Source organism: Anser anser (assembly GCF_964211835.1).
Source record: "Anser anser genome assembly, chromosome: 8".
In the NCBI taxonomy this organism is placed as follows: domain Eukaryota; kingdom Metazoa; phylum Chordata; class Aves; order Anseriformes; family Anatidae; genus Anser; species Anser anser.
Genome location: NC_139728.1, coordinates 9,438,124 through 9,458,555, shown reverse-complemented (window position 1 = coordinate 9,458,555; position 20,432 = coordinate 9,438,124). Strand labels below are relative to the sequence as shown.

The window sequence follows — 20,432 nt, the reverse complement described above, 5'->3', positions numbered from 1 at the left end:
AGCACTCAGGGAAAGGAAGAAGGTGGGAGAGCTGAGTGATTTTTCTGCCTGGTTCATGTTAGAGGGACCCTCTAAAACTGAAAAGTTGTTCACCCAACTTTTCTATTTTTAAGGGAATTCTGCTAAAAGGTTTAATTTTCTTTTCTCTAGTAAAAAGAAAAGTAAGTTGAATTTCAAAAAATTAGCAGTGGGAACATAGTAAGCTTTTGGACGTTTTTCGTGCTGAGCAGAACAAGGATAATATTTCTGCCGGAATTTAATGAAAAGCAAATGTTTGGGCATTTAGTAGTAACATTATAGCATTATTTTGATGTAAGCCTCTCCAAAACAGCCTTGAACCACCTCGGTTGCCTCTGAGGCCAGGTTAAGCATTCAGTCAGTGACCCAGGCTCACTGGCTGTGACATATAACCAGATAATTTGCTCTTGGCTGTTTACATTAGAATATATCTTGGTTTTGTCTTTGAGTGGCATTTGGTGTGTAATCTCATTTCTAGGACTACCTCTGGTCATCACAAATAATTGCATTGAAAGTCCTATAAGTAAGGGAACTACTGTGTTTGGGGAATTCACTATTTTGTTTTTAGTAATGTTCAGTCTGTGAAAAGACCGTAACTTCTCTCAAAGGCAGGAGCAGGGGGATTAGAGTGGCTGGGGCTGGATCCAGCAGCCCTGCTCAGCTCACGCTTTCTTGCTGGGCCGTGGGAGGGGAGGGATTCTCTGGGCTTGTTCTGAAAAGCCTGTTAAGTAAATCCCTGTATGTAGCGCTGTTCAGCTCAAGCCAGGCTTTCTGGCACTCCTGTGTACATTGGCTTGTTTCCGTTTATTTTCTTAGTCAATTAAATGATGGACTTCCCACCCTGAAAAGCCCCCAGTGCTGGCAGGGAGCGGGGAGCCTTGAATTCCTGGTGTTGGGGCTGTCTGCTCTCAGCGTCTCGACTTACTGAGAAGCCTTTGGTGCTGCTCTTCCCGCAGCGACTCCGGAACAAGCCATCCCTTCATCCCGAGCGGAAGGAGGCAAGCGCACAGGGGGACCCTCTTGGTGGCCCTGGGGCTCTCACCCTGGCTTTTGCCCCAGCTTTGGGGACATGGGCTTTACCCCTCACCAGGATGCCCACCCCTGGCTGGTGGGGCAGAGGTTCGGCTGCTCCTAGGGACGGTCCCACGCTCCCACCTTACTGATGGCCGGGAGAGCCCAACACAGACTGCAGGTTTATTGCTCGGAGCGGTGACCGCAGGGTGTCCCCTCGCCCCACCAGGCGGCTGAGGGACGCAGCTCTCAGCGCAGGCCCAGGTCGTTCCCCTCGTACAGCGCCCAGCTGGTCTCAATGGGGGGCACGGGGCTGCGATCGATGGCGGGGATGCTGCCCCGTGCTGTCTCGAGCGGGGCAAAGGCGTCACCCCTGGGCTCGGCATCCCTCAGGGCTGCAGGTGGCTCCCCGAGGCCGGACAGCACGCGGAGCCGGATGCGCTGCAGCGTGTAGGTGACGCAGGCCTTGGGCTCCGCCATGGTGCGAGCGGCCCTCGGCTCCCCCGGCAGCACCGGGTTCTCGTCCCTCGAGAAGACGGCGTGGCTGATGGACAGCGGGGGGAGGTGTTGCCGGTCCACCTCACCCAAGCCCTGCAGCAGAGGGGACTCCAGGCCTGAGGTGGCACAGATGTGGCAGGACCTGGAGGACACGGCTGCCCCGGCCCGGCACAGCGTGCAGAGGGAGTCGAAGCGGCTCAGCACCACGGATGCTCGCCGCGGGTCACGGGGAGCCGCGGGGCTGCTGGGCCGTGCCATGGTGGCGAGGCAGGCGCATTGCTGGCAGGGGCGATGCCTTCGCCTGCGTTGCTCTGCGATGTCCTAGCCCTGCTGCAGGCCTGCGGTGAGGGAGAAGGGGGCTCTGAGCCTCCAGGCAGCGGGGGCCCACCCACAACCCCCCTCCCCGTTCACCCGCCCGCAGGCAGTAAACACGGCTGCCCGGGTGATGGGTTATGCCCCATCCTGTGCCCCCTGCCAGCCGGGGCAGATCCCCCCGCCCCATCCCAGCCCTTTGGCAGGACCACAGCCTCCTAGCCCCCCCCCAAACTCACTGGCCCTGGGGGAATAGGGTGCTGCCTGGTGTTGGGGCCTGCACTGCCTTCGCACGCGGGGCATCCCCTTGTTCCCTGCCCTTCTAGAACAGGGCTGTGCTCTAGTTCCCCACCCTGGTGCTGGCGGGGGGGGGCGGGCAGCGGGTGACCAGCATCACTCAGTGAGGACCGGTGTCAGAGGGGGCCGGGAGCCCACCCTGCACCACTGGGGGCGAGCACCCCGTCAGCCCCTGCCTCCCTTCTTGGCTGCAGGACCTGCTGGCTGCCCATCCCCGTGGCCTCCCTGCTCCATGCAGTGCCATCCCCTCAGTGAGCAGCCACAAATCCCAGCGCTGCAGCAGCAAAAGAGCTGCCCTGTACCCCCACGTCGGCCAGCCCAACTCACAAACCTGCCCCCCCGTGGCCCATTTTAATCTTTTCAATCAAGCAAATCTCCAGGGTTTACCGCTGAAACTTAAACATTTGTTCTGAGTTAATGTTGCGATGTTTATTGGAGCGTCCCCCCGGCTGGGGGAGAACAAGCCTCCTACAGCCTTTCTACAATAAATATTTTAAACCGCAGGTTCTGGAAGCAGCGTGGGAGAGCCGCTGGCGAGGTGAGGCCAGCTGCAGGCAGAGGCAGCGTGGAGGCTCCCGGGCTCTGGAGGGGGGGGATGCAGGCAGCAAGGCCCCCAGCTGGAGATGCCACTTTGCTGGTCCCGCTCTTGCACTGGCCTCCCGGAGTGGGAGGCATTTCGCTGGCTCGGCCAAGCTCCGGAGAAGCACTTCAATTCTCTTTGCTGCCTTGGAGTACAACAGGATTTCACAGGAGGCATCAGCGGAGGCATTCGTGGCCCTGCTGCAGGGCGGTTCGGCAGAGTGGGGTCCCCACCATCACCTGGGGCTGAAGCAGGCACCGAGGGGACTGAGCCGGCTCGTTCCCAGATGGGAGCAACCGCGGCGTGTCCTCCTGGCATGCCCAGTCAGCGCTCACGCGTGGGAGAGGCGGATGGGGTAGGCGACCATGTTGTAGCTGTCCCAGGCGAAGAGCTGGCGCTCCGCCGGGTTGTAGTCCACCATGCTGAGGTACTGGAAGCGGTTCTCGAAGGGGATGCTGAGGGTCCGGCTGGTGCTGGTGGCCGTGTCGTAGGCGAAGTTGACGGTGGCGTTGGGCGACGAGTAGCTGCTGACGGTGTAGAGGGTGCCGCAGATGACGAAGGAGTTGGCCACCGACTGCTTGCGGATGTTGGTCTCCCAGGTGCGCCGGATCTCCAGCGTCTCGGGGTCCAGCTTGGAGAGGACGATCGCCCCCTTGGCCTTATCGGTGCTGTACACCACCCACAGCCCCGTCTCGTCCACCGCCAGGTCGATGTCGGTGTAGCCGCCCCAGGAGTAGGGGTACTGCCCGTGGTAGCCGGCGCCGGGCAGCTCCCTCTCAGCAGAGATGGCCTCAGCCCGCAGGTCGTAGCGGGCCAGGGCGCGGGACCGGCGCGGCTGGAAGAAGAGCCCGCCGCGGTACACCACGGCCCCGGTGCTCTCCAGGGGCCGGGGCAGGACGTGCACCTTGGCGGGGTAGCCCCGGGCCAGCTGCTCGGCCGCCTCGTACTGGAAGAGCTGGCGAACCTCTGTGCCCACCGTGTCCACGCGCCACGTGGTCTCCCGCGTGAAGGGGGCCACGGGCTCGGGGTCCTTCATCCACACCCCGTACTTGCCGGCGATGGAGTCCGCCCGGCCCAGCACCACCGGCTCCCCGACCCACGCCAGCTCGCCGCAGTCTGCGGGGACAGCAGGGACAGAGGTGTTAGTACAGGGGGTGGGAGGGCAGAGCATGCAAAACATGAGGGGATCCATGCATCCCGCGGGGCTCCCGACCTCTCCCTTCAGCCCTGGTTATCCTGAATTATCCGGTGACTTCCCCCCGCTGCTGTCCCCAAGGTCCCCCCCGCTGTCCCCAGCCCAGCCCCGGCGGCAGTACCCGAGTCCTCGGCTCGCGGGCGGCCGAGCGCCGTCTCCTCCAGCAGCCGGGACGCGGGGAGCTCCGTCCTCTCCGACTTCAGCTCCTGGTAGCCGAGGGGCTCCGGCTGCCACCTGGGGGCTGCGGGGGGGCCAGGTGGCAGTGTGAGCCCTGGTACCAAGCCGTCACCCCCCAAAATGCAGAATCCTGGTGCCCTGTGCTGGGGCTCATCGGTGACCCAGGGATGGGGGACACTGCTGACTCCATTGCCCCCCCCACGAGTTTAATGTCCCGTAGAGGGAAACTGGGGGTCCCTCCAGATTTCTGTGGTCCCCCCATGCTGATGCAGTGAGGAGAGTGGCTCTGGTGGCTACAAACAGCCCAGGTTTGGGGATGGGGAGGGGATTTGGGGATGGGGAGGGGATTTGGGGATGGGGAGAGGATTTGGGGATGGGGATGGGAAGGGGATTTGGGGATGGGGAGAGGATTTGGGGATTTGGGGATGGGGATTTGGGGATAGGGAGAGGATTTGGGGATAGGGAGGGGATTTGGGGGGGTCTCCCAGGTGGCTGCACCCTCCCAGTGGGGCTGAGCCCCACAGTGAGTGGGCACGGTGCAGGGGGGGCCAGGAGCACAGCAGATGCTTCAGGTGGGGGGCACAGGCTGCGGGGGGTGGGGGGGGAGGGACAAAGGGACCTGACCAACACCTGGGGGGGATGCCGGGGTGAGAATTTGGGGTGAGAGGGGATGGGATGGGATGCCCAGGGGGATCCCATCCCCAGCGCTTACCTTTGCTGGAGGCACGCAGGGTGTCACGGCCTGGCCCCCCCCCGCCAGGGGGGCAGCGTGCGGCCCTGAGCCGGGCGATCTCCTGGGTGCTGCTCTCCAGCCTCCTGCTCAGCTCCTCTTTCTCCCTCTCCAGCCTCCTCTTGTCCTCCTCCAGCCTCTCCTTGTCCCGCAGCAGCTCCTCGCAGCCCCCCGCAGCCGCTCGCTGGGGACCCCGCGTCCAGGCGCCCCCCACCTCTGCTCCCCGTGGCCCCGAGCCCCCGAAGCCCCCCAGGCCCTCCAGGCGGCTCAGGCGGGCGGCCAGGCCCGCCAGCTCGGCTCGCAGCTGGGACACGCCGCCGGCCTCGGGGCAGCTGGCCTCACCGGGGCTGGCCACCGTGAAGGTGTAGGTGCAGCGCCCGCCGGCATCGTCGGCACGCTGGAAGAGGGCCGTGTCCCCCGGGGCGCCCAGGGCCAGGCCCCCCCCGAGCAGCAGCGTCAGCCAGGCGCCCAGCATGGTCCCGTCCCGCTTGCTCGCCCTGTGTGCCGCCCGCTTTTATATAAGGCCGAGGGGACGGGGGCGAGGGAAGCTTCCAGATCCCCGCGGTTCCCCCCCGCCCCGGGTGCTGGCGAGGCTCCGGCAGCGTGCGGCGGCCGAGGCCAAAATATTTGCGCTGGCGGCCGCGTGCCAGGGGCTGCCGCGAGGCCGGGGGGCGGAGGCGGTGGGACCCCCGCGGCACCAGCGTGATCCCAAAGGGGGGACGGGGCTGGGGGGTGCGGGCGGCCACAGCCACCCCCCGGGGTGTGCGGAGTGTGCCAGGTCCTGGGCTGGGGGTGGGGGGGGGTGGGAAACAAACCCTCCCTGTGCTGTGGTGGTTTGCTCTAATTACGGAGTTTATTGGGCTCGGGCTTGTGCCGCGGCCAGGAATGGGGGGGGGAGGAGGGATGTGGAAGTGACAGATGGAGGGTTGCCCAAGGACACCAGGCAGAAAAAGTGAAAAGGGGAGAAAATAAAAATGGGAAAAACGGGGAAAAAAGAGAGGAAAAAAAGAAAAAAAGGAAAAAAAAAAAGGAAAAAAGAAAAGACAAAAAAGAGAAAAGGGAAAAAGGAGAAAAGGGGAAAAAGAGAAAAGGGGAAGAAAAGAGAAAAAAGAAAAAATGAAAAAAGAAAAAAGAAAAAGAAAAAAGAGAAAAAAGGAAAAAATGAAAAAAGAAAAAAATAAAAAAGTAAAAGGGAGAAGAAAAAGGAAAAAATGAAAAAAGAAAAAATGAAAAAGAAAAAATGAAAAAAGAAAAATGAAAAAATCAAAAAATGGAAAAAAGGAAAAAAGTAAAAAGAAAAAAAGTAAAAAGAAAAAAAAAGAAAAAAGTAAAAAAAAATAAAAAGGGAAAAAAGAAAAAAAGAAAAGAGAAAAAAAAAAGAAAAAGAAAATAAAGAAAGAGCGAACTGACCCCGGCTCTCCCCGCGGTTGTGCCCGCGGGCGGTGGAAATTTCCCCCTCCCCTGGCCCCGCCCCCACCCGCGTTAGCCCCGCCCCCTCCCCGCCCTGGCCCCCCCCGGCTCGGCCCCGCCCCGCGCTGCCGGTCGGGGCGCGGTGCCGATCGCCGAGCCGCTCGATGGGGCGGCCATTTGCCGGGCGGGCCCGCAGCGCGCTGGGCGGCGGGGCCGCGCTGCCCCCCGGCGGCAGGGAGCCATGCCCCCCAAGTTCAAGCGGCACCTGCACGACGACGAGGTCACGGGCTCGGTGAAGAGCGAGCGGGTGAGTGGGGGGGGGGAGCGTGGGGGAGCGTGTGGGGGCCTGGGTCCCAGAGCCACGCACCCCAGTGGGGGTGCGGTGCGGTGCGGCGCGGCGAGGGGGGTCCCCCCGGCTTGGGTCCTGCCCCGTCCCGCCGGGGATGTCACCAGGAGACCCGTGCCGGGGGACGAGCCCTTCCGCGTGAAGCCAAGCTCCCAGCCCCCTCTGCTCCCAGCCTGCCCGCAGCCTTCACCTCGGGCCGCGGGGCAGAAGGGCTGACCCCCGGGTGTGGTGTATGGGGGCCGCTGTGGTATATGGGGGCCGCGGGGTTTCCTGTCGTCGTCCTCACGCCCGCTGTCGCCGCTGGCTGCAGAAGCAGTGACCTCCAAATCAGCTTCGCGCCTGACTTGCTGCGCGCTTGGGGTGCTCCAGGTGGCTGCAGGAGATGCTGAAGTTCGTGAGACCGAGGATGGATCATCCTGCGGGTCCATGCTGGGGTCATCCCCTGAGCTGGGAGGGCTTTCCTGGCCTGAGCAGGGGTTCTGCCGGCTCCGCTCCAAAGCAGGGTCCAACACGCACCACCTGTTTCTGTATCATTGGATGTTTTACTGATGCTCGGGAGTAGGATCTGCACCTGCTTGGGCAACCAGCAGTGGCTACAAATCCAGTTTGGCTCGGTGGCAGCGATGCGAGTGCTGTCCCAAGCCAGAGCTGTGGAGCTGGGCGTCAGGCTGTGCGCTGCAGAGCTCGCAGACACCTCCTGGGTGCTGGGGACAGCACAGGGACATCCAGCTCTGCCCCTGGCCGCAAGGGGAGAGAAACAGTGCCACCCCGCTGCCTGGGAAGTACCGCCAATCTCCAAACCTGTGGGCAGAGGATGCTGGTGGCATCCTGGAAACGTGTGTGTGAAATGTTGGATGCTTACTGACGCTGGTTTTATTTCCTTTGTTCGCAGAGGAACCTTTTGGAAGAAGATTCGGATGAAGAGGAAGACTTTTTCTTGTGAGTTTCTGAATGGACACCGTAGGGCATGTGGTGTCTTTGCTGCCTAACGCTCTGAGACCGGAGGCATTGAACACCAAAAGCTGCTTCCTGACGGATAGGTGGGGGCTTGCTGCGATCAAAACCTTTGATTCCTTTGAGGTGATCTCCCAGAGCCTTATCATCAAGCGTTAATTAAGACTTAATAGGTGTCACCTGTGTAAAACTGGGGTGCCACACATTCTGCGTGACATAGGAGGGGCCGATGGGAGGCATGAGAACAATACTTCCTCTGCAAGGCGTTGATTCTCTCGTGTATATCTCAAGTCTTTGGTTTAATGATATGTTTTCGTTGTATCTTTCATCATTATTGCTCTCTTTTGTACTGCAGGAGGGGGCCTTCTGGACCAAGATTTGGACCCAGAAATGACAAGATCAGGCAGTGAGTTCTTGTTCTTCTGTGTCATTCAGATAATATTTGGTTCTGGCAGTACAAGCCCCTGCTGCACTGTTAGCAGAGCATTTCTCCATGATCCTGAATAGGAACGTGATTTGTGTTTTGCTTCTTCTGATTGTAATTTCCCACCCTACCTGCCCATAGCTAGGGAAAATCTCAAATTTGATTCCAGTTACCAATGAACTGCCTCTTAACAGAGGTGAAGGGGTAGGATTGTATCACAGCACCAAAATGGAGTTTCCAAAGCCCTTGCTGTATTCTGGTAATAACCTGTTCCATCCTTCTATCTTTTTTTTTTTCTTCTGGAGTATTAACCCTGAATTTTAACCTTATCTAGCCCATTCTTGCTTCATTGTGGTTTTTTTTCTTCATCTTGTAACTTGCTTCTCAATGTTTCAAGAAAGCAAGTGGTCAGGAACGCGCAGGGACCATTTATTTCAGGCAGCTGCTGGCCTTCTGGTCTCCTCCTCAGGTGAAAACCTGGCAGAGGTGACCCGGAGATGAGCAGTGACTCAGGGAGGTCCGAGCAGCAGGACAAACAGGAAGCCATTACAGCTGGAGGAGGATTATTGACTGTAACAGTGCAAGAAGGAAGGAGGGAGTGCTGACTCCTTCTCTCAGCGAGTCATTTCCTGGATGATGCTCATTCCGTGCCCCAGTTTGCCCTGCCATTAGCTACTGGGGATGTGATGGTTGCACTTAATGGGAAGGGGGCGTTGTTCACAGACCCCTGGTTCTCGTGGTGCTGTTTCCTTCGCTGGCTTCCGCAGAGCCAGAACAGAAATCTGGGCAGAGGCTGATGACCAGGCACTGATCCGACTGGGTTGTTTTGTGAGCAGCCTCAGAATTGCTCCTCATTAGGGATTTTTTTTTCATGCCAGGAAGAAGCCAGTGCAGCGCTGGGATGACTCATTGGGAGCTAGTGTAAATTAGGTTCTTCAAGATAAGACGTAATTAGGGAGAGTTCTGAGTTTTACAAGTCCACAGTGAAGTGACTTAATAATGGAGCTTAGAGGTTTGTGGGTTTGAGTTTAAATACCTAACCGAAGGAGAAGAGTGGATCGTTTCAGTCCAGAAGGCGAAGTTATTTGGGTCTAAGCAACTCGGTTTGGGAGGTTTGTTAGCACAAACATGTGGGCAGGGTATTTTGTTGTTGTTTTCTTGACATGGAAATCAGCAGCTATAAAATTCATCTTGGCTCCTTCTGTTTATATCCTCTGCCCCTACAGTTCATTCACGGTCACTGAAGAGCAGTATGACTGAGATGGCACGATGTGTTTAGGATCCTCTACCTTCTTTGACTTTCTTTGACCTTCTTTGAGGTGCCTTCCAGTGAGGCCTTTGATATTGCCTGCTACACTTTACTGTGCAGGTGATGGAGTGCTGGCAGAGGTGGTCCTGAGACTGCGGAGTCTCCCTCCTTGAAGATCTTCAGAAGCCACCTGGATGTGGTCCTTGGCAGCCTGTTCCGATTGTGCGAGTGGGGTCCCACGTCGATGAAAAGGTGTAGAAGGGGGTTAATGTCTGCCCCTTCGTCCTCTTCTGCCAGAAGGGGTTTGCAGAGGGTCTTGTGTCTTGCCTGAGTGGAGGAAAATGGGAGCTCATCTCTTCCAGCTGCCTTGGCCAGGCAGAAGGGCTGTGGGAGTCTTCAGGAGGCAGGGAAGAGTGTGTTTTCAGGTGGAGGACAGCACTGCAGCTGTGTAAGGGAAGAAAAATGAAAGAAGAATTCACCCAGGAACTGGTGGGTTCATGGGTGGGCATCAGTCACTTCACATGTCCGAGGCTTGCCTGTAGCCAGAGACCAGTTGTCTGGTGGACCTGGTATGGGATGTGTCCCTTGGGATAGTAAGTGACTACATTTCTCTAGGCTCTAGTATCTAGAGTGTCTGTTACAAAACAGTATCTATTGTCTGCTCTCATCAGTGCTGATTGCTTTATTTAATAAGCACTCGCAGCGTGCCGTAGTTGCTTCTTGTTGTGTGGTTTATTATTAAGTTTCTGATCAAACCAGCCCCTGTGCCGGATGGATTGATGCCTGGTGTCATAATGATGCAGTTTGTTCTTGTTTCAGTAGAGGAGGAAGAGGAGAGTTGGGTTGCTGCTGAAACACTATAAGGAAAAGACATTTTAAGGAGGAATTTGAGCATCTGGAGAACTGAGACGTAGCTGGACAAAGCTAGAGAGGCAGGAGCTGTACAGGGCTGGAGAAAATGAGGTGTGAAGACAGGCACAAAAGGGAACGGGATGGAGGACTGGGCAGAGGAAAAAGTAACGGGATTGTGGGAGCAAAGGTGCGGAACATGTCGAATGTGAGGGGCAAGACTGGAAACTTTTCCTGGCTGTCCTTGGCAGTGAGCTGACTTGGGTCAGGGTGGAGAGTTTGGCAGCAGAGCCCTTTGATGCTGGCTCAGCTGCAGAAGGACACGTTGGGGAACACTGCAAACCTTGCAGGGGAAGGAGACAAGTTAGAGCCAGTAGTAATGGCAGGAGGCAGCGTGACAGTGCCCCGGTGCTGTATTTTCCCCTGGTATGGCTGGAAGTTTGGACTCTGTTGTCCCAGCAGCTGCTTGGTTGGGGTGGAAGCTCCCCTGGTAACTTGGTGGCCGCTGTGGTCCCCCAGGCTCTCTCTGAGACCACCTCCGCTCATGCACTGCTGATGTTCCTGCTCTCAGGCGGATGTGCCAGTGGATTAAGGCTCCTGCTCGTGCTGGGGGTGAGGCTCAGCACGCTGCTGTGCTTCACCAGGAGCCGGATCTTGGTCCCTGTGATTTCTCTGTTACGCTGCCAGTCTGTCTGGCTGCAGACCCCGTGTTGTTTCCTGAGGAGGGGGAGAGCAGGAATGTCTTGAAGGCAAGAGTTGGCAGGAGCTTCCCAGAGCCTGGCTGCTCATCACAGGTGGATGGATGTGCAGGGGACCCCGTCCTTAGTCCAGGCTTTCTCTTGAAGGTGACATGAAACCATGTTGTCACTTTTCATTGCTGGGTATAATCTTCTCAAGGACAGAGGCTTCAGGGAGCCATAAACCACTTCGTTCCTCGCAGCTGTGTTGAAGAAGCAACTTGAAAACAGCGATTTGTGGCACAGCTCAGTGCTGATAGCCCCTCGTTGAGTACAGCAGAGGTCTGTCGGGCAGCCGTGCCTCGTGCTCGAGGGCTGCTCCCACTGCTGCGCTGGCCTCCTGCCTCTGCAGCGTCTGCACAGCTTGGCTCTAGGTCCTGTTGCCTTTTTCCCTTGGTTACTGCCACAATAAGGGGTGTTTGGGCATGGTTTGCCCTGGAATACACAGCGCTATTAATATCCCTGCATCAACTTGGGATGGAAAATAGGAGTGTGTCATGCTGGCTGCAAACAGACACCGGAGAGACAACAAGAGCCTTGAGCAGCCCATCCCATGGGCTGTGCGTGGCCTGTTTACGATGTCTGAAGAATGCTGGACTGTTGGTCCAACGCTGTGACTGGCCCAGAGAGTCTGAGTTTTTCAATAGCTAGCCCAGGGTGGCCAAAAGGGCAAGGCTTCTTTCTCCCACTCTGGAACAGGCGAAGCAAAAAGAAGCAGAGCCTAAACTCAGCTAGGCGCAGGTGGATCTCTTCTTGCCGCCTTGACTGGATGCACTTGCCACCCTTGTTAAAAGCATCATGTTTGCAGTCGTTGGTAAGAAGAAGGGTCACGGGAGATATTCTGTGCTTTTGTCTCGCCCGTTTTCCTGGCAGGTATTTCTTCTACGTTATTTCTCTTGGAAATCTGGCAGGAATGAAATACATGCGATGTATGTGTCGAAAGCCAGCAGCTCCCAAACAGGAAACGTGCTTCGTGTATTAGTGGATTCGTTTTCCCTTGCCAAGGAAAACATGAAGATATTTTCTGCCTGATGTGACTTGAGTTTCCAACCTCAAGCATGCCAAACTAATGGGGATTGTTGAAACTGCATGGCTAGCGCATAGGTTGTGCATCTTTCAGGCCCCTCCTGGGCCGACATCTCTTGTAGCAGTGACAGGTGGGAGAGAGCAGAGAGCAAGGGCTGGCTGCATGTAGCTAAGGCACCGGGTGGGGCCCTGGAGAGCAAAGTTTCATCCCATGCCTCAGTCTCTTCCTCCTCTTTCCGGGGTTCTCGCTTGCATCAGATAGCGAATCAGGGTGCTCATGTGTCTGCTTTGCAAGGAGGTAAAATTTCTAAATACCTATGAGAGTTCAGGCCTTGATTGCTGTCTCCACTTCCCATCTGTGGAATGTCTCATTTCTGGTAGCGGGGGCTGGCTAGCTGTGTAACCAGGCTGTGGATAGGCAGCGAAGGCACGCAGCAGTTTTCCAGCACCTCAAGTGAAAAGAGGTGGGATGCTGGGATGCATACTGGGAGGCAGGAGCCTGAGCTCCATCCTCTGCTCCAATAAAGCAGAGCAGCTTTAAGTCACAGACCTGTCCCTGTTCCCCTGTAACGCTTTGGGGTGCCCTGGGGCCGCAGCAGCACCTCTGTTGTACTGTGCTGGCTGGGGACACGGGTGGCATTGCACTGCATGTTCCCGTGTGCATTGTACCCTGGCGTGCTCCCCCTTGTAGCTGTAACCAAAATAGCTTGGTTACAAATCTGTTGTGGGAGGAAATCTCCTTATTTTGAAACCAGTAATGTTTTTAGAAACATTTACATACTGAAAATGTGTTCTCGTGCCCGTGAAACTGATGTGAAGTCCTCAGAGCTTCTGCCAGGCTGGCTTGTTTGGGATAGCAGATGTTTCTGCTTTTCCTCTCTCACCCCGAGCTGTAGCAGGGTCGCTTGCAGCTCTGAGCTGGGACTTGGCCTCTCTGCCTTGGTAAAGAAATTCCCTCGCAAAGCACGTCTCCTTCCCACCTTGTCACCTGCTGCCCCTGAAAGGGTCGTGGGGCTGTGTGTGTCCTGCGTGGGGTGGATATCCTTGGGGCACTGGGTGACACGAGCTTCCTGTCCTCAGTGCCACCTTCTGTGCAGCTCTGCTGCCTGCCTCCTACCTTGCAAAATGAATGGTGGATCGAAATGGGCTCGTGGGTTTGGGGCAGGTTTCTGCTGAGAGACGTCGGGGGATTTTCTGTGCCTTTTCCCCCCGAGATACGAAACTCCTGGCGAGCAGTTGCCAGCAGTGTGCAAGGCAGGGGCTGCTGCTGCGCGGTGTAGGCGGATGCAGAGACGCAGCACGGGGAAGGCAGGTTCCTTTCCTATGGCATCCTAAATAAAGCAAGGATTTGCGTGTGCTGCTGGAGCCCGGCATGTGCCGTACGAGGGCTGATGAGTCAGAAATTGGCTCCAGAGGGCTCGCCTGGCTGTTCCCGCTCCAGAGGCTGCAGTGCAGCAGCGCTGCAAAGCCTGACCTGAAATGCTCAGGTGGGAAGCCCCCTCACATTGCTGCATTTCCAGCTTTTTCTAAAGCTTCAGGGGGAGAAAAAAGCCTCTTCTTTTAGTGGCTTTCCTTGCCTGGTTTTGGAAGGATAAGTAACTGTGTGCTTTGCCATTGAAGCCACTATTGCTAGTTGCAGCTGCTCCTCGTGTGTGCATCTCGGCACAAGCGTCTGCTCAGCAAGAGGCACCGAGCTGTCAGGGAGACAGGAGAATTAGGTCAGTGCGAACCAGAACTCAGTGTCTTTTAATTAAAGGCGTAGTGGCCTCTAATTAGATAGAGCATCGGCTGAGGCTCGGGGACGGGGCCCTGTTCCTGGCTGTGCAGGGCCTCACCGACCGGCTTTGGGCATGCTGCTCCGGGTCTCTTGCGCCCCTGTTTTCCCAGGTCATGGTGCAGGTTGTGCTGTCCTCTTCTTAGCGGGTGCTCCGAGGCTAGATGCTGCACGATGGCTCTGCATGTGGTGGAGCTGGGTCTGGAGCTGCTGTAAAAAAAAACAAACTATTTTGGCAAATAACGTCTTTGAATTTTCTATCAAAGTGATGCCAGTGGGCAGGAGAAGGTTTTCAGTGGGTCCAAAGAGGAAGATGGATGATTGGATGGTCCAAAGAGGAATATGGAAATTGGATAATTTGGAGAGGGTAGGTGCAAATGATGAGGTGGTGGCAGTCCTTCTCCTTGGGGACACCAGTGGTGCACTGCTAACAGCAGCTGCGTGTGTCTAACAACACAGCTGCTGAAGTGGCCTATTCACGCTGTGTATATGACAAATACGCACTTTGATATATTTTGATATGTTTGAAGTGCTTAGTTGTTTTTAAATCAATGCACACTAAGAAGTTGAACGTAAGACTTCATGCAGAGCGAGTGGCCTGGAGCCGTTTCAGTTTCGTTGCCTTGTGTGTGGTGTTGCCTCCAAGACATTGCTGTTGCCACTTACTTTCTGAGATCGGTATGTCTCAGACATACCCCATTGTCTCCCTAGGGCCCCAAGAAATTTCTTATTTCTATCTCCAGGAAAATAAAAGTGTATTTAGTTCCAAAATACAAACCAGCCCGTAGCAGTATTTTTCCACCAGGAGAATTTTTCTCTCTTACCAGTGTGGCTTTTTTATGGAGTGAATAAATACATTTATAATAACCCTGCGGGTGTGATTTAGGCTACTGTTCACTGAAACGACTACCCACAGAGTTGCGTAACCTATGAGAAGATGGATTCTAATAAGTTGGTTCAGTTCATATCAGCAATTTCTTTCCTGTCCTCTCGAGGCCCCTGGCAGAGTGGGTTTTCATTTTGCAGCTCGGCTCCCAGAGCGGGGGAGTGCACCTTGCTTTGATTTCACTCCAAGTTATTTAACAAAGGTGCGGTGCTGCGTTCTGTGGAGTTTGGGAAGATAAGGTGGGATTTTTTTTCCCTCTTTGGTGTGAACTCCTCTACAGCAAATGTGCCCGCCCACACCAATCAGTGCCTTTTCCTCCTGCATTTGTGTGTGAAAGGTTTCCACCGCTCCGGTTAGGAAGTACTGTGATGTCCTAGCACTGCGTTAAAGCTGTTCAGTTTAAATCCCCAGACAGATGCGTGCTTGTGACGGTGGTTGCTGCACACATGGTGCGTTTGGATCGCTGTGCCTGCCCCTGATGGGAGGGTGCCCCACTTCTGCTGACTTTCCAGCGTTCCCTCAGAGCCCCTTGCATCCCCTGCCCTACCTGGGATTCCCAGACATCCACCCCACACGATGCCGTGCCTTTAACTTTCTCAGCATCCCCTCAGCCTCCCTCCACTGTTGTCCCCTTGATTTTTTTTGCCACTGAGCTCACCCCGTCGTCCTGGGCAGCTCGGAGCAAGGGTCGGTGCAGCAGCGTGCAGCTGGAGGTGCTTGCTTCCTGCCACTCACGCTGGCTCGGCTTTGCTTTGCTCTGCTCTAGTGTCCAGAACCAGGTGGACGAAGTCATCGATGTCATGCAGGAGAACATCACCAAGGTGATTGAAAGAGGCGAGCGGCTGGACGACCTGCAGGATAAATCAGGTGCGATGCTCCGTGCAGCTCTGCTGTCTGTCTGTCCTTTTCCCCACATCTCTTCCCCATTGCTGGGCCGGGCTCCCTGGTTTCATCTCAGAACCAGGTGCCCGGTGACAGACCTGGGTTTGTATTTGTTCTGCCTGACAGGGGTGTTTCCCAGCCTCGGGCTGCAGGTCTGTCTTTCTGACTGTTTTCCTCTTCCCGCCTTCTGCTGCCGCTCTGCACAGCCCCAGCCCACGCTGACCGGTGTCCATAAGTCACCGGTCGGTCTCTCACCCTGGCGCGGTCACTCAGCGGCCTGGGGGTCTAACCGCCCTGAGGAACTGCTCCCTGCTCTGTCACTTCACCTGCCTCTTGTCCTCCTGCTGCAGCCAGTTGGTGCTCAGCTATCCTGGTTCCTCTGTGGGCTCAGCAGAGCCCAGCACATCGTCACTGCAGCGTTGTGGAGGCAACCTTGTAAGAGATTTAGGCATGGAAGTGCTGAGGCTTTAGCTGGGAGGCATTTGGATGCCGTGACCTAGTTGGTCCTTCACGCTGCCGTAGATTAGTCTGTCCCACGCTGGCCCTGAGCATTCCGCTGTCAGCCTGTTTGCTGCCTTGCACAGTGAATTCCTGTCCTCAGAGGGCAGAGGCAGCACAAAGGGGGCTCAGTGGGCCTCCGGTCTGTGTGTGCTCTCTAGCGAGGGGTGTAGTGTTGGCGTCTGCTGTGGCTTGGGTGAATCCCACTGTGGTTGGTCTTCTCCCTTCTTGCCAAGTTCGTTGCTTGAAACGGAGTGGAGTTGTTGGGATGAGCGGGTGCTCTGTGTGCACTGCCGAATCGCCTCTCTTCTCTCCTTCTGCAGAAAGCTTATCGGACAATGCCACAGCTTTTAGCAACAGAGCCAAACAGCTCCGGAGGCAGATGTGGTGGCGAGGCTGCAAGGTGAGCAAGAGCTGGAATGGTTTTCTTCACGCAGGTCCTCCGGCCCTGGGCCAGACGACAGGGTCACTGCGTGGTGGAAACACAAGGGAGCAGTTTTGAATACCTGTCCTATAGGTTCGCATGTAACAGTGTGAGCGCTGCGGGCTGAGGTTCCTGGAGGCACCCCTGGAGGTGGTGCTGCGGATACAGGAGCCAGCTGGAGGTGTCTCCTGTGCTGGAGAGCCTGGGGTTCAGTCAGCTAAGCCAGACAGTGTCCCTGTGAGATACAGTGCTCTTGGCAAGATGGTTTGAAGCCATCTTCCCTGCTGGGGCCTCTCTTCTGTGAGGGATCATCTACACTCCAGGTGGAGGGGTGGTTGCCTGCCCTCCCCTGGCAGAGGATGGAGAAGCCAAGAGTTTAAAAATAAAACAAAATAAAAGCTAAACGGAAGCATTTTTCTAGCTGGGAAGATGCAGGAGCTACATAGGGTGCCATGTGTAACATGCCTCTGTGCTCCTCTTGCAGATGAAGGCGATCATAGCGCTGGTGGTGGTTGTCCTCCTGCTCGTGATCATCAGTGAGTAGTTTTGGGTCGCTCCAGCCATGGCTGGCGCTGAAATTCTCCACTCTGTTCAGCAGTCACAAGTGGTGCACGTAGCCCACACCGTGCTTCTCTTCTGCAAGGCTTAACCATGCATGCAGAGGAGCGGGCTCAAGCCAAGCCCCCCTGACTTGCCACAGACAGCCAACGTTGCGCCGACGGAGGGCTGGCAGAGGTGGCTGGTAGGGGCGGATGGAAGGGTTTCACACAGAGCAGTGTCTCCCAAAGGCCTCCCGCACTGATCAGCCGCCTTGCAGTGGGTCTGCTTCCAGCAAACGTTCCCAAAGGAGCCGGGCTGCTTCATTTTCAGCAAGCAGCTTTTCATAGTGAACAGGTAATAACGACCCGAGTGTGTTTCTTCTGGCAGGGGGAAGACCTGCTCCAGGGGTTCAAGCAGCCCAGCACAGTAGCACAGCTCTTCTGTGCCAGTGGGTCTGTTTGTTGGTGTTTTTTTTTTTTAATCAATTCTCTCTGGGGGCTGCTCTTTAACAGTTCCTTTGCTGCCCTTCAGCAGCCCCCCACGGCCTGTTGTCTGCTGCCACAGGTAGGAGCAGGAGTGGCAGAGCTGGCAGCGGGGTCGAGCACTGGAGAAGGAGAGAGACTCATGGAAAATCCCATCTGGTTTAATTCTGGAAAGCTGGAAGGAGACGAAGGTGGCAGGAAATTTTGTCTAGCATGTGTGCAGGCAGCAGATTGCATTGGCTTGAGCTTGGGAACGCTTTCCCTTGCGGCTGCTCGCTGTTTGTCACTACAGAGAGGAGGGTTGTCTTTCTGGTGCTGCTCGGCGTCGCACGCGAAGGTGCGTGGCTGAGAGCTTGTTCCTTTGTGTTCTTTTCCAGTACCCATAGTCCTGAAGTACCACACCTGATGGGGCAGCCGAGACGTTGATGGAGCTGGCTCTGGGATAACCAAACTGCTGTGTAACTTAAGTGAGATACCTGTATATAGCTTTGAAGTTGTTTTTCTCCAAGGAGGCGGTGGCGGCAAGTAGCCGGCTCTAACAGAGCGCTGAGAACTGCCAAACGACCCTTTTTTTTTTTTTTTTTTGGTCGAGTACCTGGCTCCCGCTGACGCTTTTATAACAGAAGATTCAGTTCCCAAAACACTCGTTTTGTGGCATGCCGGGTCTCTGCTTTGGAGCTGGCTACTTGCCGTCACGGCTTATCTGTATATATGGTTGGGTTGTAATAATGCTTCCAGCTGGAGCAGTTCCCTGCTCCCTGCCGCGGAAGGCAGAGGGGGCTCTGTCCTTTCCCCAGGGTGAAGGAGGAGGAAAACAGCAGAAGAGAAACGTGCCACTACTTATGTTACAGGAAACTGACCCTTCGGTGCAGAACTGCAAGGGTGGTTTTCCTTGTTTGCAAAAAGAAAAAAAAAAAAATTAGGTTTTACAGTCCCGAAGACTTTATTTATGGTCCTGCCATGGGAATGCACAAGCTCGGTGTTTTCAGTATTGCTGCTTAAAGCTGTGACTAAAGACATTCCAGTAAACCTATTTTTGACTGTACATGTGAAGTTCCTGCATGTTCCTGCTCTCCACTGCTGGGAAAGGTGGTGTGTTTTTTTTTTTCCTTCAGTGTTATATTAACCAGAAGTGAGAAGCGTGTAAAGCCCAGCTCCCTTAGCCCAATGATGCGAGACGCAGCAGGAGGGCGGCAGCTGGCCTTGAATCAGTCCAGGGTAAACCCCAAGCCCACTCCTCGTTCAGAGCCCTTCACCTGGATGTGGCGTGGTCCCGAGTGCCAGCTCCTTTTGCTTCCTTGCGATCCGGTGCCTGGGGCGCACGCCCCAAGGCCGGGGAGCTTGGGGTGGCGTAGGGGCCCCGTGTTGGACAAAACAGGAGCGAAGCACCCCAGTGGGTGGCACCGATGTGTTTTGGCACAAGAGACACGAGTTTTCCCCTCTGGCTGGCTGCAGTCCTGGTCTCAGGTATCTGAGGCATTTCTGTCTGCCCTTTATTTTTGCGACCCTTGTTCCTTCCAGCCCCAAGCCAGGGACGTTCACTGAGGCGAGATCAGACTCTCCTGGTTTTTCTTTTGCTGTCCGTCTTCTGGTGAGAGCAGCATTGTCCTGCTTGGCCTGTGTCTGACGGAATTTCACATGGAGAGAGGGAAATGGTGCCCCCGAGAACTACCGGCACTATCTCCCAGCCTCCTCATGTGGACCTGGGACCTTGTGCACACTTTCCACCTGAGTGGTGGAGCTGCACCATGCAGAGAAGGGGATTAAAAGTGAGCACAGCAGGCTGGAGTGCCGGATGCGATTACAAGCTCCACTTGCCCTGCTGATATATAAATAGGGCTTTTCCCCTCCGTGGGGCTTGCTCACTCCAGGTGGCAATCAGAAAGCCAAGCTGGGATTTTCTTCCTAACACGTAGCCACATTTTCAGGCCCCGAGGGCAAAATCATGCACTCAGTGGAAGTGATAAAGATCACCTTGCGTGTGCCTCCAGCTACTCACCACCTGCAAAGGATTGAGAGGGCAGACGAAGAGGGAGGGTGTCTGTCTTCAGGGGGGTGGCAGGTCTTCAGGGTGCCTTTTCCTGCCAGCTGGAAAACGAGTTAGCAGCCCTGTGAGTCTGTGTATGGGCTGTGCTGTGCCTGCTCCTGCTGCCTGAGAGCCTCACCACCACCGCTGCCTTTCTCTCCCAGCCCCATCTTGTATTTGCTGCTGCCACCCACAGAAGGACCTTGATCCGCGACAGTGCTGGATCGCAGGATCTCCCAGGATGTTGGGCTGCAAGTGTTTGTACTTGGGAGGCAGGGCAAAAAGCTGCCACAGTCCTCAGGACTCTCCTCTGGGTTGCCAGGATTAGTTTTTGGTCTGTTTGGGGTTCAAGTCACTGAATGCCAGCATTGTGCTGAGCACAGACTGTCTCGAGAGACCAGCTCTGTCTGGGGAATGGAACCAAGAGACAGCAGCAGCAGTAAATCAACAGTCCTGGCCAGTAATTTTTAACAGTAATACAATTAATTGAGCAAGTTTTATGGATTTTTTTTTTAAGGCTGAAAATACTATTAAGATATCTGGGCTCAGGTTTGTTACAGAGCAGTCCTCCCCGAGTCCCTTAACAATGCCTCGGTCTGTATAGTGCTGCCTCTGTAGTCCCACCATGGATTGGGTAGGGAGGACTGTAGTGACTGGGAGGGGTTGTCATTCCCAGCTGTGCTGGGGAGAAGCTGTCTGAGTGCTTTGGGGTTGGTTTTCACTTAGATGTTATGAAGGAGATTTCACAACAAAAACAACTCCATCACCCGGGTGCAGGGTCTGTTTTACCCATTTCCTCCTTGTGCAGATGACAGATCTCCTCCCTAGCTGCTGTTTTCCACGCGATCGCCTTTCACAGGGAATGGCATGCTTTGGCTGGCGTCGTACGCTCCTCCTGCAGGGCTGCTTCTTCCCAGGCTCACTGGTGTGAAGGAACCCGGGGGTCCCTGTGCCCACAGGCAGGGGGCTGCAGAGATGCTTGGCCACACGCTGAGGCAGTTGAGAACAGGTCTCCGTGCTCCTGCCTCCGGGCACTGCTTTGGCTAGGGGGAAAAAGGTTTCCCCTCAGGAACCCTCTTGGAAAAGAGGAACAAATGGGGAGAGGGG

General features: G+C 55.8%; 2 protein-coding genes and 1 long non-coding RNA gene across 4 annotated transcripts; 1 reads left to right on the top strand and 2 right to left on the bottom strand.

The window, feature by feature from the left end:
- Nucleotides 1–2,539: 2,539 nt before the first annotated feature.
- MYOC (myocilin) lies at nucleotides 2,540–5,569 on the bottom strand. Of its 2 annotated transcripts, XM_083847713.1 has the most exons (3): nucleotides 4,801–5,555; nucleotides 4,033–4,152; nucleotides 2,540–3,832 (listed from the first exon to the last, which is right to left on the bottom strand). In XM_083847713.1, the coding sequence occupies exons 1-3, from the start codon at nucleotides 5,291–5,293 to the stop codon at nucleotides 3,048–3,050; spliced, it is 1,398 nt and encodes a 465-aa protein (XP_083703839.1). In that variant the 5' UTR covers nucleotides 5,294–5,555; the 3' UTR covers nucleotides 2,540–3,047. The 2 variants fall into 2 exon arrangements, with proteins under 2 accessions (XP_083703839.1, XP_083703840.1); XM_083847714.1 differs by lacking the exon at nucleotides 4,033–4,152 and having other exon boundaries at nucleotides 4,801–5,569.
- Nucleotides 5,570–6,344: 775 nt separating this feature from the next.
- Nucleotides 6,345–18,344, top strand: VAMP4 (vesicle associated membrane protein 4). Its single transcript, XM_083847736.1, has 7 exons — nucleotides 6,345–6,535; nucleotides 7,467–7,513; nucleotides 7,884–7,934; nucleotides 15,240–15,340; nucleotides 16,177–16,256; nucleotides 16,762–16,813; nucleotides 17,677–18,344. Exons 1-7 carry the CDS (start codon nucleotides 6,470–6,472, stop codon nucleotides 17,703–17,705), a joined length of 426 nt encoding a protein of 141 aa, XP_083703862.1. The 5' UTR covers nucleotides 6,345–6,469; the 3' UTR covers nucleotides 17,706–18,344.
- On the bottom strand, nucleotides 7,884–15,270 carry LOC310903803. The gene is made up of 2 exons (XR_014587820.1): nucleotides 15,132–15,270; nucleotides 7,884–13,797 (listed from the first exon to the last, which is right to left on the bottom strand). It is a non-coding gene; the product is annotated as an uncharacterized lncRNA (long non-coding RNA).
- Nucleotides 18,345–20,432: the final 2,088 nt, after the last annotated feature.

Coding starts and splice junctions, on each gene's coding strand:
- MYOC (XM_083847713.1), bottom strand. CDS start 5,293: ATGCTGGGCGCCTGGCTGACGCTGCTGCTCGGGGGGGGCCTGGCCCTG. Junction 4,153..4,800: donor CCTGCGTGCCTCCAGCAAAG/GTAAGCGCTGGG, acceptor GCCCCCCCGCAG/CCCCCAGGTGGCAGCCGGAG. Junction 3,833..4,032: donor CCCGCGAGCCGAGGACTCGG/GTACTGCCGCCG, acceptor CTGTCCCCGCAG/ACTGCGGCGAGCTGGCGTGG.
- VAMP4 (XM_083847736.1), top strand. CDS start 6,470: ATGCCCCCCAAGTTCAAGCGGCACCTGCACGACGACGAGGTCACGGGC. Junction 7,935..15,239: donor AGAAATGACAAGATCAGGCA/GTGAGTTCTTGT, acceptor GCTCTGCTCTAG/TGTCCAGAACCAGGTGGACG. Junction 16,257..16,761: donor TGTGGTGGCGAGGCTGCAAG/GTGAGCAAGAGC, acceptor CTCCTCTTGCAG/ATGAAGGCGATCATAGCGCT.